Source organism: Panthera onca, chromosome B1 (genome assembly GCF_046562875.1).
Source record: "Panthera onca isolate mPanOnc1 chromosome B1, mPanOnc1 haplotype 2, whole genome shotgun sequence".
Taxonomy (NCBI): domain Eukaryota; kingdom Metazoa; phylum Chordata; class Mammalia; order Carnivora; family Felidae; genus Panthera; species Panthera onca.
This window is the reverse complement of record NC_138342.1, coordinates 67,337,904-67,352,720: the sequence shown is the minus strand read 5'-3', so window position 1 is coordinate 67,352,720 and position 14,817 is coordinate 67,337,904. Positions and strand designations below refer to the sequence as shown.

General features: G+C 42.7%; 1 protein-coding gene across 5 annotated transcripts in view; it reads right to left on the bottom strand.

The window, feature by feature from the left end:
- Positions 1 to 12,817: 12,817 nt before the first annotated feature.
- The window catches only part of ENOPH1 (enolase-phosphatase 1), a 37,290-nt gene continuing 35,290 nt past the window's right edge, over positions 12,818 to 14,817 (bottom strand). For all 5 annotated transcript variants that reach the window (XM_078445984.2, XM_078445982.2, XM_060654757.3 and 2 more), the window contains one exon: positions 12,818 to 13,935. In XM_078445984.2, the coding sequence (XP_078302110.1) occupies positions 13,796 to 13,935 (140 nt within the window). In that variant the 3' untranslated portion in view covers positions 12,818 to 13,795. The remainder of the gene's footprint in view (positions 13,936 to 14,817) is intronic.

Genomic DNA, 14,817 nt, shown 5'->3' with positions numbered 1-14,817 from the left:
CGGTCCGTGAGTTCGAGCCCCGCGTCAGGCTCTGGGCTGATGGCTCAGAGCCTGGAGCCTGTTTCCGATTCTGTGTCTCCCTCTCTCTCTGTCCCTCCCCCGTTCATGCTCTGTCTCTCTCTGTCCCACAAATAAATAAAAAAACGTTGAAAAAAAAATTTTTTTTTAAATAAAAAAAATAAAAAAAAAAGAACCATCATCATACAGAAATAGGGGAAAGGTGCTATCTGTGGAGTTGACACAGAGCACCAAATTACAAATATGAAGAACCATCCAAATAATAAATGAGAGAAAAGCAATTCCACTGAACTTAAGGACAGTCTTGACCCCATCTACGTTGTGTTTCTCCCGAACAATGGGAATCAAGAGTTGGGGTGAGAGAAGAATTCTGCATATGAAATAAGTTGGATTTCACAATCCTCAGCTTCATATCAGTTCAGATTCCAATTATACTCTTCCAAGAAATAGCAAATATCCAAATATGAAGTCCAAAGAAGGGAGTGTGGGTGAGAAGGCTAGGTCTCTCACTGGAAAAGCAAAGATCTTTTCATCAGCATAAAATATGCTTTTATTTCTCCTATCTTTAAAGATAAAAAAATCCCCAGGGCGCCTGGCTGGCTTGGTCGGTGGAGTGTGCTACTCTTAATTTCGGGGTCATGAGTTTAAGCCCCACGTTGGGTGTAGAGATTACTTAAATAATAAAACTTAAAAAAAAAAAAAAAGTCCCGGGGAGCCTGGCTGGCTCAGTCGGTAGACCATGCAACTCTTGATCTCAGGGTCATGAGTTTGAGCCCCACTTTGGGCATAGAGATTACTTAAAAAAAAAAAAAAAAGTCCCTATTTGTTGTCTCTAGGCCCTCTGTCCCAATTCTCTCTTGAACCCACTCCAATCATTGGAGCTTGCTTCTATCACTTCACAGAACTGCTTTACTCAAGTTCTCCAGAGACCCTGTGATGTTACATACGATGATTAGTTCTTTTACTACCTTATCTAGACCCATAAGCAATACTTCACAATTTGATCAATCCCTACCTCCCTTCTCTGCTTAAAACATGTTCTTCACTTGGCTTCCAGAAATCGTTGCCTCTTAATTTGCCTCCCGCTTCACTGTCCACACCACCACCTCCTTTGCCGGGCCTTCTCCCTGACACCTTCACACTGGAGTGTCCCATGCCCGTCCTTGGAACTCTTCCTTTCCTTTCTACGTTCATTGTGCTGGTGACTTCATCCAGTCTTCTTGTTTTATTTTTATTTTTATTTTTATTTATTTTTATTTTTTTAAATTAATTAATTAATTAATTTATTTTAATATATGAAATTTACTGTCAAATTGGTTTCCATACAACACCCAGTGCTGATCCCAAAAGGTGCCCTCCTCAATACCCATCACCCACCCTCCCCTCCCTCCCACCCCCCATCAACCCTCAGTTTGTTCTCAGTTTTTAACAGTCTCTTATGCTTTGGCTCTCTCCCACTCTAACCTCCTTTTTTTTTTTTTTTTTTTTCCTTCCCCTCCCCCATGGGTTTCTGTTAAGTTTCTCAGGATCCACATAAGAGTGAAACCATATGCTATCTGTCTTTCTCTGTATGGCTTATTTCACTTAGCATCACACTCTCCAGTTCCATCCACGTTGCTACAAAAGGCCATATTTCATTTTTTCTCATTGCCACGTAGTATTCCATTGTGTATATAAACCACAATTTCTTTATCCATTCATCAGTTGATGGACATTTAGGCTCTTTCCATAATTTGGCTATTGTTGAGAGTGCTGCTATAAACATTGGGGTACAAGTGCCCCTATGCATCAGTACTCCTGTATCCCTTGGATAAATTCCTAGCAGTGCTATTGCTGGGTCATAGGGTAGGTCTATTTTTAATTTTCAGTCTTCTTGTTTTAAATATCACCAGATGCTGACCTCTCCCGACTTCGCCAGCCCAGACTTCTCTCCTGTATATTCACCTACCTGTGTGACATCTCCACTTGTCATCTAGAGTTTAATAAGCCCTGATCTTATCCCCTTAACCTCATTCCTCCCAGGAGCTTCCCATCTAAGTTAAGGACAGCACATCTTTTAGTTGCTCAGAGTGAAACCTTAAATAGGTAATCTTAAAGTAGCTCTTCATTCTCTCAGACCCCACGTCTGTCAGCAAATCCAGTCTGCTCAATCTTCACATTATTCTAGAATCCATGCACTGCTACCCTGTGGTCCAGGAACCTCCCATCTCTCGTGGGCTCTTATAATAGCCCACAAAAACTGGTCTGTCTGCTTCCATCATTTGTTCCCTTCAGACTGTCCTCAACACCACAAAATGGTCTTCTTAAAAGCGAAGTGAGATCATCACTCCCTTGCTTACAACCTTCCACTGGCTTCTCTTGTGCTTAGAATAAAAACCCCAATCACTGGCCCTGCAAGGGCCAGTAAGACCCACCTTTCCACCTTCCATTCCCTCTGTTCCAGTCCCTCAACCTTCTTATGTTTCTCCAACAGCCAGGCATGCTCTGACCTCAGGACTTTTGCACTTGATGAAATCTCTCACCCTCTTCACTTCCTCCAATGTTATCCTCTCACGGAGGCCTACCTGACCTCTAAAACTCAAGCCCAAACCAGCACTACTGCTCTTTCCAGCTTTATTTTGCTTGCTAGCATTTTCTAAACATGGTCCTGGGTTAGTTAAAATTGTAACATGCATAACACTGTTTAACACATTTTACTTATTTTATTATGTCATTTTCTCTACCCCTAAAATGTAAGCTCCATGAGGGCAGGGATTGTGTTTGTTTGTTTTGAGGGCACAGATTTTTACCTGTCATGTACCTGAGGTAGAGCAGGGCCTGGACTCAGATCCCCTCAACCCTAACCACCAAAATCCAGCATTCCTGCATAGCAATGCCCCTTGAGTAGTATATCCTGTAGGATAGCTAAAACTCTGTGCCCGTTGATCAGTAATATCTTGCAGGAATGCTCACTATGGAGACTCGTCAAGACTGGACCAAACTAGGGGTGCCTGGGTGGCTCAGTGTGTTGACCATCTGACTTCGGCTCAGGTCATGATCTCACAGTTCGTGGGTTCAAGCCCTGCATCAGGCTCTGTGCTGATGGCTCAGAGCCTGGAGCCTGCTTCCAATTCTGTGTCTCTGGCTCTTTCTGCCCCTCCCCCACTCAAGCTCTCTGGCGTGCACGCACTCTCTCTCTCTCAAAAATAAGTAAATTTAAAAAAAAATTAGGCAAAAAAACAAAAACAAAAAAACCCAGACCGGACCAAACCAGTTTGTGCCAAGATGGACCCCAGTACTGAACTTTTACCTACTTTCTCCCTCATTGTAATACTAAATATCATGCCCAGATCTAACATGCTAATGAGGCATAAGCCGCATGTAGAAACATGTTCTGTCCACTGTGCCTGCCCACCCAACCTCCTATACCTCCCCACCCCAACATGTTTTGATGTTACCCCTTTCCCACCTCAGTCCCTTGGAAAACTTTCCCAGGCCTTTGTTCTGAGAGTCAGCCTGAAGGACACTTTCCCTTTGTGCCGTTTCCCTCATGCATGAGCCCTAATACAAGCCTTGCCTGGAATTCCCTTTTGGCCTCTTGTCAATTTCTGCTGCTTTAGAGAGCCCCGGGACCCGAGTCTGTCACACACCTAGTAACTAAAACAGTGCCTGGCACAGAGTTAAGTGCTTAATAAATACTTGCAAAATAAATGAATGACAGTACCTGCCCTCCTCTTTTCCTTTTCTCGCTCTCTTTTTTAAAGATTTAATCTCTTAAATATGGGCTGCTCAACAAGGCATTTAGGAGACAATGGTAATGTGGTCAGATTTCAGAGGATGCAATTATCCTCTGGCTTCTTATAGCAAACAGCTTTCTGTGTAGTAAGGAGGAAGTTCTAGATTATAAAAAGGGTTATTTCTTATAATGTCTGTAGTAACTAGCACACGTTAAATACCCACGTTCTTAAGAGGGCCTGAAATAATCCTTACACAACTCTGTGTGAGTACTGGACTTCCTCTCGCGCAGCTTCACAAAAAAACAGTGGGGCTAGCTTGGTTCGTGCCTGATGAAAACTGCATGTATTTCATGTTTTTAAGACAAGAAGCTGAGCTGACCCTGTAGGCTCTACTCAGATTTTTAAATTGAACTCATCAAAAACTCTCCCTCCAAATGCCGTTTGAGTCAGGGCAAAGACAAAGCTGTAAGTTGTTGAATGAATATTTCCATAGAAAGCAGAACAGAGGGATTTATTTAACAGTCACAATTAGAATACTGTCTAACACCACTCGATTTCTGTAAGCCAGATTTAGATTTGCAGCCAGGGAGACTTAAGAGGAGCTGGAAGAAAAGGGCTTGGACTGAACACAGGGACAGTCGATTGATGGGCTAGCAATATTTCAGAGAGAGAGACCGGGCAATTCACGTATTGCATTGCCCTGGGAGGAGACAGTGGTCTCTAAATACAGGGGACTTTTGTATCCTGTCTATAATTCTGTTAGGAACGGGATGGAAGGAACACATTTGTGAGGCACTAGGAAAAAGACAATGGGCATCACTTGTTGCCTTTGTCAGAAGGGGGAAGGGAAAGGAAAAATCAGACACTCTGCAGTTCCAGTCCCGGATGATTGGGAAGATGGCGACACTTGTAAAATCTAGAACAAGAGATGCCACTGTGTGGAGGGAGGGAAGGGTGACTAATGAGATCATCTCGATGCTCCTAACCGCAACTTGAGCACAGCCTTTTCACAGCCCAGCTACACTGAAAGGGATGAAAAAGGCTGTCCGCTGCCTGGTACCATTTAATTCACTTGGCGACTGTTCCAGTTACTGTTGATTGCTGAACAAATTACCAGAAAATGCAACAGCATAAAATAACTATTTATTATGCTCACAGATGCTGTGGGTCAGAAATTCAGACAGGGCACAGCGGGGACAGCACATTTCTGCTCCATGATGTCTGGGTCTCAGCTGGAAGACTTGAGGGCTGGAGGCTGGAAGTGTCTGAAGGCTAATTTATTCCCGTCTAAAGACTGAGTCTGGCCGTCAGCTTGGGGCCCTGGTTCCTGTTGACCTGGTCTCTCCAGGTGAGTGAACTTGGGCTCCCTCACAGCGTGGTACCTGGCTTCCCCAGAGCAAGTGTTCCAACCCTGGCTCCTCAGAAAGGGATATGGGAGCTGTAGCCTTTTTATAACCCCGCCTGGAAAGTCACAAAGCATCACCTCAGTTGTCCTGTTTTGGTCGGAGCAGTCCTAAGCCCCCACCCAGACTCAAGGTGGCAGGAGACACACCCCCCACCTCTTGGTGGGAGGAGTGTCAAAGTCAACATGAAAAGAACATGTGGGAGGACAGGAGTGAAAATAGAGGATTAAGGAACACCAAAGTCCTGCTCTCCAAAACACCAGTATATTCACTGGCAAAAACCACCAAAATCAACGCTTTCAGAATTCTGCAAAGTAAAAGCTCGCAGGAACCAGGAGCATGCTTAGTCAAGAAAACCTAGCTGGGGGCACCTGGGTGGCTCAGTCGGTTGAGCATCCAACTTCGGCTCAGGTAATGATCTTGTGGTTCGGGAGTTTGAGCCCCACATTGGGCTCTGAGCCAGTGGTACAGAGCCTGCTTGAGATTCTCTCTCTCCCCCTCTCTCTGCTCCTTCCCCACTTGTGTGTGCTCTCTCACTCTCTCAAAATACATAAATAAATTAAAAAAAAAAAAAAAAAGCTAGCTGAATCTCAGTAAAAATAGCTTTGTGGTGTTTTAACTTACCCTGGTCCCATTCCAGGCCCCCAGCTCAGTGGTGGCCTCAAAAGTAACAGTCTGTATTTCTAACACAGAAAAGAGTACCAGGAGGGGCTACTGGGTGGCTCAGTCGGTTAAACATCCCATTTCAGCTCAGGTCATGATCTCACAGTTTGTGACTTCAAGCTCCACTTCGGGCTCTGTGCTGACAACTCGGAGCCTGGAGCCTGCTTCAGATTCTGTGTCTCCCTCTCTCTCTGCCCCCAACCCACTCGCACTCTGTCTCTGTCTCTCTCAAAAATAAATATTAAAAAAAAAAAAAAAATTAGAAAAGAGTACCAGGAGAGAAATGGACCTTATTCACTAGGAATTGTGGTTTTGAACTGTGTGTGTTAGGTTGAGCTGCTATAAGAAAAAACCACAAACAGGGTGTTTTAAACAACGGAAATTTGTTATCTCACACTTCTGCAGGCTGAGAAGTCCAGAATCAAAGTTCTGGCTGATTTGATTTTTGGTGAGAGCTCCCTGGTGTCTCTTCTTCCTCTTTTAAAGACATCAGTCCCATTCGATTTGGGCCCCACCCTTATAACTTTGTTTAACTTAAATTACCTCCTAAAAGCCCTATCTCCAAATAGTCACATTGGAGGTTAGGGCTTCCCAACACTCAAATTTGAGAGGGGTTGAGGTGGGGGGCATGAGAAACCCAGTTCAGTCCATAGCGGCCTGTTCGGTGGCTCCTTGGAGGACAGGCTCAAAGGGTTTACCTTCTATCTTAGGTGACTAAGAATTCTCCCAGTGCTGAGGCAGCTACCCTCAGACATCTGTCAAAAACATTTAAAGGCAGATGTGCTAGTCACAGGTACCCGGCACAATGGATAGCAGTTGGGGCAAACAACGGACTAATCAAAAAGCATGAGAGGAAAGAGCAGAAAATGAGATGCTTTGGCAAGTAATGGCTTTGGAAAGCTCTGACATATCTCTGGTGTTACGGGTTGAATTGTGTCACCCCAAAAAGACAAGCTGAGGTCCTAATCCCCAAAACTTCTGAATGTGTCCTTATTTGGAAACAGAATCATCGCAGATGTAATTAGTTAAGATGAGGTCATGCTGGAAGGTTAGGGTGAGCCACTAATCCAATACTACCCGAGTGCTTATAGGACAGCCATGCAAACAAAGATGCAGAGAAAAGGGGAGAATGCCTCATGATGATGGAGGTGGAGACAGGAGACATGCCTCTACGAGCCAAGTAATGCTAAGGATTCTAGCTGTCACCAGAAGCTCGGAGGCATGGCACAGATTCTCCTTCATTGCTTCCAGAAGGAACCAACCCTGCCAACACCTTTATTTTAGACTTTTGGGATCCAGAACTGTGACAGAATACATTTCTGCCTCTTTAAACCGCTCTATTAGTAGTATACTTTGAAGCTCCAAGAAACTATACAATAGGTCAATATTAAAAGAAAGTATAAATGTATTTGTTGCTTGTAACTCCTTTTTTTCTTCAGATTTAAGACACTACCCAGACCAGTAATTATAAATCTGGCGATGGGCACACAATGTACAAAGATGTCACGAGGCACCCGGGTGGCTCAGTCGGATAAGCATCCACCTCTTGATTTTGGTTCAGGTCATGATCTCACGGTTCGTGAGTTCGAGCCCTGTGTCACTGGCAGCATGGAGCCTGCGAGGGATTCTCTCTCTTCCTCTAACCCCTCCCCTGCTTATGTTCTCTCTCTCTCTCTCTCAAAATAAAGCTTAAAAAATTTCAAAGATGTCACCTGGAACACCACATAAGCAGGGGGTGAGTAAAGTTGGATGGGAGCAAACTTCTGTACCTTCTTACCAGACAATACTGAAGGGAGAAATATGTCAATGATAAGAGATGGAGAATCCAGTATTCCACACTCAATGCTGGACCAAAAACTCCATAGAAGATCAGTAAGGAAACAGAAGACTGAAGCTCCACTATAAACCAACCAGTTCTGACAAACACCAGAGAACACTCTACCCAACAGCGGCACAACACACGTTTTTCTTCAGTGCAGAAAGAACATTCTCCAGTACAGACCATATGTTAGGCCACAAAACAAATCTCAGTACATTTTAAACGATCAAAATCACGCAAAGTATGTTCACTAAGTAAGTGGCATGAAATGAGAAATCAGTAACAGAAGGAAATTTAGAAAATTCAGAAATACGTGGAACTTAGACAACACGCTATTTAATAACTAATGGGTCAAAGATGAAATCACAAGGGAAATTAGAAAACACTTTGAGGGGGGCACCTGGGTGGCTCAGTCAGTTGAGCATCTGACTTGGGCTCAGGTGATGATCTCACAGTTGGTGAGTTCGAGCCCCGACTTGGGCTCTGTGCTGACAGCTCGGAGCCTGGAGCCTGCGTCAGATTCTGTGTCTCCCTCTCTCTCTCTGCCCCTCCCTCTCTCTCTCTAACTTTAAATATATATATTCATTTTTTAAAAAAGAAAGAAAACACTTTGAGGGGTGCCTGGGTGGCTCAGTTGGGTATGTGTCCAACTTTTGATCTCGACTCAGGTCACGATCTCACGGTTTGTGAGACAGAGCCCCACGTCTGGCTCTGCACTGACAGAGAGGAGCCTGCCTGGGATTCTCTCCCTCTCTGCCCCTCCCTTATACACACTGTGTATGCATGCACTCTCTTGCTCTCTCTCTCTCAAAATAAATAAATAAACTTAAAGAAAAAAACTAGAAAACACTTTGAGACAATGAAAACCAAAACACAACATACCAAACCTATGGGAGGCAGGTGAAAGCAGTGCTGGGAGACAAATATAAAGCTAGGACTACCTTGAAAAAGAAGAAAGATCTCAAAGCAATAACCTAATCTCCCACCTGAAGGAAACGGCCAAGAGCAAACTAAATGCAAAACCAGCAGAAGGAAAGAAAGATTAGAGTGGAGATAAATAGAGACTCAATAAAACCGAAAGTTGGTTCTTTGAAAACAGAACTGATACAAACAAAATGGATAAACCTTGGCCTCACATTCCCTTCTCAACTTAATTTTTGTTCCCACCACTCGAGACTGCACCTGTCTCATCCAAGGACCACTGCTGTTCACAACTTACTTGAACTCTTACCAGCATTTGAGCACCTGAGCACTGCCTTCTTCATTGGACTGTCCTGCCACTCTCTTGGTTTCCGTTCCTTGATGCCCAATCCTTTCGTATCTCCTTTGCTGGCTTCTCTCCTTAGCCTGTTCCCTAATACTGGAAACCAAGAGCTCTGCCTAGGCTCTCTATCAACAGACTCTTCTTATGTGGCCACATTTCATGGCTTTGTTTTTGTTCACTGTTTATAGACTGCCTCCCCCAAGGATGGATGTACCTGCAGAGTAGGACAGGACTTTGACCCCTGACAGCAGATCCAGGGCACAATATAGATGCCCTTAAATCGAACAAATGTTAACAGTTCATGCATTTCTCCCCCAGGATTTCTTCTATGCATGCATTCACCAACCCCCCAACACACACACATATATATATTTTTTTAACACATACCTATCAATATCTGAATGAATAACTTGGCCTAAATCTAAGTAACTTGGGCAAGGAAGGTGAATTCTACTTCTCTTGGTTACTCTGATGTGTTAGCAAAAACTGCAAATTATTCTTCCCCATCTGGGGCTCAAGTGGTGGGATAATAAATTGGGCACATATTATATTCAACTTGGTACTCTGATAGGAATTTTAAAAACCTGAAAAGAAGTTCTTTTTAACACTACCACTGGAAAAACTAGCTATCCAAAAATGACCATTTTGGGCTTTTGTTTTTTTATGTGACTTGGGGAATAAAAGGAGAAGAGGAATGTTAGTGGGTGGATTTCATTCAGGATTATTGCCATTTTTTCCAAACTATTCTGACTCTTGCAACATCATGCTACAGGCTTTTAAAGATAATGAACTATACTCGTTATTCTCTCTAAATGCCACCTCTTAGCTCCATCTGCTGTATCTATCTGGTGGCCTCACACTTGACAGGGTCTCTGGGTCAACAGCACCATCTGCTGGGCAAAGGCTGCTGTGCATTTTTCTCTGCATTATGCCAGTGGCTCTCAATTTTTGTGCAACTCTAAACTGGACATCAGTTAAGAGTTAGCAACTAAGGCTAGTCTTCCAGGAAGCCAAGCAAGAAGCCCTGATACTCCAGAAATGCTGATAAGATTAGAGAAGCCCCTTTGTCTGAGGATTCCCTTCTAAGAAATCAATTTAGGTTTTTGGGATGCCTGGTTGGCTTAGTCAGTAGAGCTTGCAACTCCATCTCCGGGTTGAGTTCAAGCCCTACACTGGCTGCAGAGTACTTTAAAATCTTTAGGGGCACCTGGGAGGCTCAGTCAGTTAAGCGTCAGACTCTTGATTTCGGCTCAGGTCATATCTCATAGTTGGAGCCCCATCAGGCTCTGCAATGGCAGTGCAGAGCCTGCTTGGGATTCTCTCTCTCCCTCTCTCTCTCTCTCTCTCAGCCCCATCAGGCTCTACAATGGCAGTGCAGAGCCTGCTTGGGATTCTCTCTCTCTCTCTCTCTCTCTCTCTCTCTGCCCCTCCCCCACTTGCACTCTCTCACTTTCTCACTCTCTCTCAAAATAAACTGAAAAGAAAATCTTAAAAAAAAAAAAACAAACAAAAAACTTTAGAAAATCAACTTGAGTTTTGATCCAAGACTGGAAATCAGTGCCATTGTGAGAAAGAGCATGACTGAGGTAGATGTGGATTAACAGGAATAAAAAGGGCCACAGTTTTAAGAGGTCTTTGTTCCCTACATTCTCCGCAAACAAAATGTTGACAAAATTTAGTGCATTTGTTCTCTTCTTGGATATTCCAGAGGTGGTATTTTTCCTCCTTCCCTTACTAAGGACCATGAATTTTTACGGATGCACCATCTACCTCACTATCTTCTTCCTAGGCAGTTTCCTCCCTCACGACCTATCTACTTTATACCTCAAGTTCTTCCTAAGATCTTTTTTCCATCACATTTAACTGTGAATGAGTTTCTTAGGGTCTAAGAAATATTCCACTCATCTTTTTCCCTTCCTTTCACTTGCCCCTTTGACAAACTCAATCTAATATTGGAACTTTCTCTTTATTCCTGAATCTATTTCCACCTTCAATTACTCAAAATGAATTATAGATTTTCTGGTACCCTTTTCATCATGGACAAGAAATGCTTCTTGTAGACTGTAGACTGAATATCTGTGTCCCCCTCAAAATCTGTATGTTGAAATCTAACCCCCAAATTGATGGTATTTGGAGGTGGGGGCTTTGGTGGAGCCCAAGGATAGAATTTGCACCCTTATGTATGTATATATCTTTTTTTTTCAACTTTTTTTTTTTTTTTTTGGGACAGAGAGAGACAGAGCATGAACGGGGGAGGGGCAGAGAGAGAGGGAGACACAGAATCGGAAACAGGCTCCAGGCTCCGAGCCATCAGCCCAGAGCCTGACTCGGGGCTCGAACTCACAGACCGCGAGATCGTGACCTGGCTGAAGTCGGACGCTTAACCGACTGCGCCACCCAGGCGCCCCTGTATGTATATATCTTAAAGCAATCTCTGCCAAAGCATAAGAGACTGTTAAAAACTGAGAACAAATTGAGGGTTGATGGGGGGTGGGAGGGAGGGCAGGGTGGGTGATGGGTATTGAGGAGGGCACCTTTTGGGATGAGCACTGGGTGTTGTATGGAAACCAATTTGACAGTAAATTTCATATATTAAAATAAAAAACAAAACAAAACAAAACAAAAAAAAAAAAAAAAAAAAGCAATCTCTGTGCCCAACGTGGGACTCCCACACACCCTGAGATCGAGTCTCATGCTCTACCAACTGAGCCAGCGTGGCAGCCCAGATTAGCGCCCTTTTAAAAGTACCCCAAGGTACCTGGGTGGCTCAGTCGGTTAAGCGTCCAAGTCTTGATTCCAGTTCAAGTCATGATCTCACGGTTTGTGGGAACGAGCCCCACGTCGGGCTCTGTGCTGACAGCTTGAAGCCTATTAGGGATTCTCTCCCTCTCTCTCTCTGCCCCTTCTCTGCTCACACTCTCTCTCTCAAAATAAGTAAGTAAACAGTTAAAAAAAAAAAAAAAAGTAGCCCAAGAATGCCCCTTTGCCCTTCCACCACATGAGGTTACAGGAAAACGACCTTGGTCTGTGAGGAAATGGGCTCTCACCAGACAAGGAAGTTGCCAGCACTGGGATCTTAGACTTCTCAGCCTCCAGAACTGTGAGAAATAAAATTCTGTTTATAAGCCACCCAAGTCCTGGGATTTTGTTAGAGCAGTCCAAACAGACTAACCTCTCCACCCCAACTCTCTGTCAGCTACATAGTGAACACCCTTTTCCTTTAATTCCTTTGTCATCTAGACTCTGTTGCATAATTTTCTCTCATTTCTTCCTTACTTTTCCAATTATTCCTTTACTGGCATTAAGAGACATCTTCCCTGTCATCTTCTCATGAGCTTTTTCAAAACTGTAGGAAGTTCATCCTTTTATTGTCATTTGTAGCTTTATCATTTACAAATTACTACCATTTCTAAAATTTACTTGAACTCATTTCCTTTTTATTACCCTTCTATATTTTCATAGTCCTTAGACTTCTTAATTAGTTACTGGAAGATAAAAATTATCAACATAAAATCTTTTATATTCCCTGTCCTCTCATATTTGTAATCTTTTTCTTATTCAAAGCATTTCCAAAATTATTCCTCCAGGATTCATTACAGCTTTTCTTAATTAAGAGAATACTTGCCTCCTTCTAACATTATTTTATATACCTCAAACGTAAGAGTCTCAAAAATCTAAGAAACCCCACTCATAACATGAATGCTTACTATTCAAATGGAATAATAACCAGTGAGGTCATGTATGTGTATATAACTCAAATAGTAGTCAATGACTTTTCACGGCAATGCATTAAAATACACACACAACACACACACACCTCCCATCCACAAGATTCAGGCAAAAACCAGAAGTTCTTATTTTCTCAATCTCTCTTCAGTTTCTCTTTTGCTTACGGCAATAGGTGGCATGGTTCAGGAACCTACACAAAACTGAGTGAAGAAGAAAATGTTTTTATTAATCACAACATGAAATTGACATGACATCCCATTAGGATTGAACCAGGATAAATAATGCTGTTATAAAATTTACACTCTTCATATCCATTTCAGAGGAAAATATTACATTATTAGGGCTCTTCTAGAAGGGTCTTACAGAATGATTTCAGTAAACCTTTTGCTTTTCAATAGTAAATAGCAACATATATTCTCAAACTGCTAAAAAGTAGTTAGAAAGGCAACCAGAAAACTTATGATGATAACAACCGGCAGGATTAGTGCTATTCTGTTAAACATTAAGAACCACATTCCTATTTTAGCTGTTACATCAATGCACCTTTATCATTGGTAAGGCAACCGTTTGCTGGGGCCGCCACAATGATGAGCAAGTTTCCTTGGTAATGGATACCTGCGTCAAGACTCAAATGAGTTTCCTTTCCCAGGTTTGCTGTCTTTTGGAGCAGAAACAAATGGCTTTGACTTCTGTAGAGAAGGAGGCTAATACTTTGAAATTTAGCTGTCGCAATCTTCTAACTTATAATTCGAAAGGGGAATGAATTATTATTAGGAGTAAGTCTGTGAAACACTTCCAGTTTTTAAAATAACAAGGCTTCTGAATAACTTCTCAACCCTACCTTTCCATGTTGGTACACGACTTGATAAACCTAACACGTGTGATCTATACTGCAGTAATTCTTCTATCAGCTATAGTTTGCTTTCAGTTGGGGTTAGGGTTGTGGTTTCAAACAATTTCTACATAGAAAGCATCTTTAAATAAGTTTCCTTTTCACTGAACTGAGACTTTTTTTCACTTATGTGCCCGTGGAAGGCAATTTAAACATACACATATATACACGCGCGTACCTGTGTGTGTGTATATATGTCTTTTTTAAGTAAGTTACTTTTACCATTGGAATACAACTAGACTACAGGGACGACTCTGTGAAGATAGGCTGGTCTTCCCTATGAGTCGTCCTCTAGGTTGAGGAAGGCAGGTACAGTTCGCTGAAGGATGTGATGAGGCTGTAGTAAGTCTTCTCATCATCCGTCAGTCCCGCATTGCCGGGTCTCACCACCACAGCGACATGAACATCTGCTTCCTCAGCAGCACTGGCCTCTGTGAAAATCAAAGTATGTGTCAGAGACATCACAATATGATGTCTGAGATTTGCTTCAAAGTACTTAGGGGGATGTGGAAAACTAGGAAACAGGTTTGACCCTGATTTGATCATTGTTGAAGCTAGAAGTTGGCAACATGGGGGTCTGGCCACATTATTCTCTTTTATGTAACTTTTAATGTTTCCATAATAGAGTTGCTTTTTTTTTATTCTTACTATAAAACTATACCTGACAGACTAGAATGGTTTAGACTTCCCTGCCCAGTGTATAGTGTATAGCGTACCCTAGACTTCCGAGCTTTTATTAAGTACTTATGAATGCAGAAGGTAAAGGCCATGTTCTGTCCACGACTCTCCTCCATTCCCTCTCATCAGTCCCACATAAAACTGAGGGTTTCCCAAAAGGCAGGCTGTCCGTAATAATACCAGTTAGGCAGAGATGGGACAAATGGAAGCCCATGATTCAATCAGGTCAAAATTCCTGCTGTCACTTGCCTGGAAAATTCCTACTCTTCAAAATTCAGCTCAAATATCTTATCTTCCAGATAAGATATCTTCCAGGTAAGATTCCTACCATGTGTATTAGAGCATCCCATGTGCTCCTTTAACACCTTGTATTTAGCTCTCTCATGACTATATGAATTGACATGTTGTTATCTGTTGTCTCTCTTCTCATTAGACTTAGTGAGTACCTTAAGATCAGTGACTGCATGTGGACAGAAGTGAAAATAGGACTAGTAAAATGAAACTAGGTAAGCTAGGTATAGCAGGGAACATCTCTAATATGCCTTGGGTTACAGTCCTCTCTCCATTGTTTCCATGTGAAAGGTAACAGCTAATGCCTTATATTAGTTTAGCACCTACTATGTGCCAAGTACTAT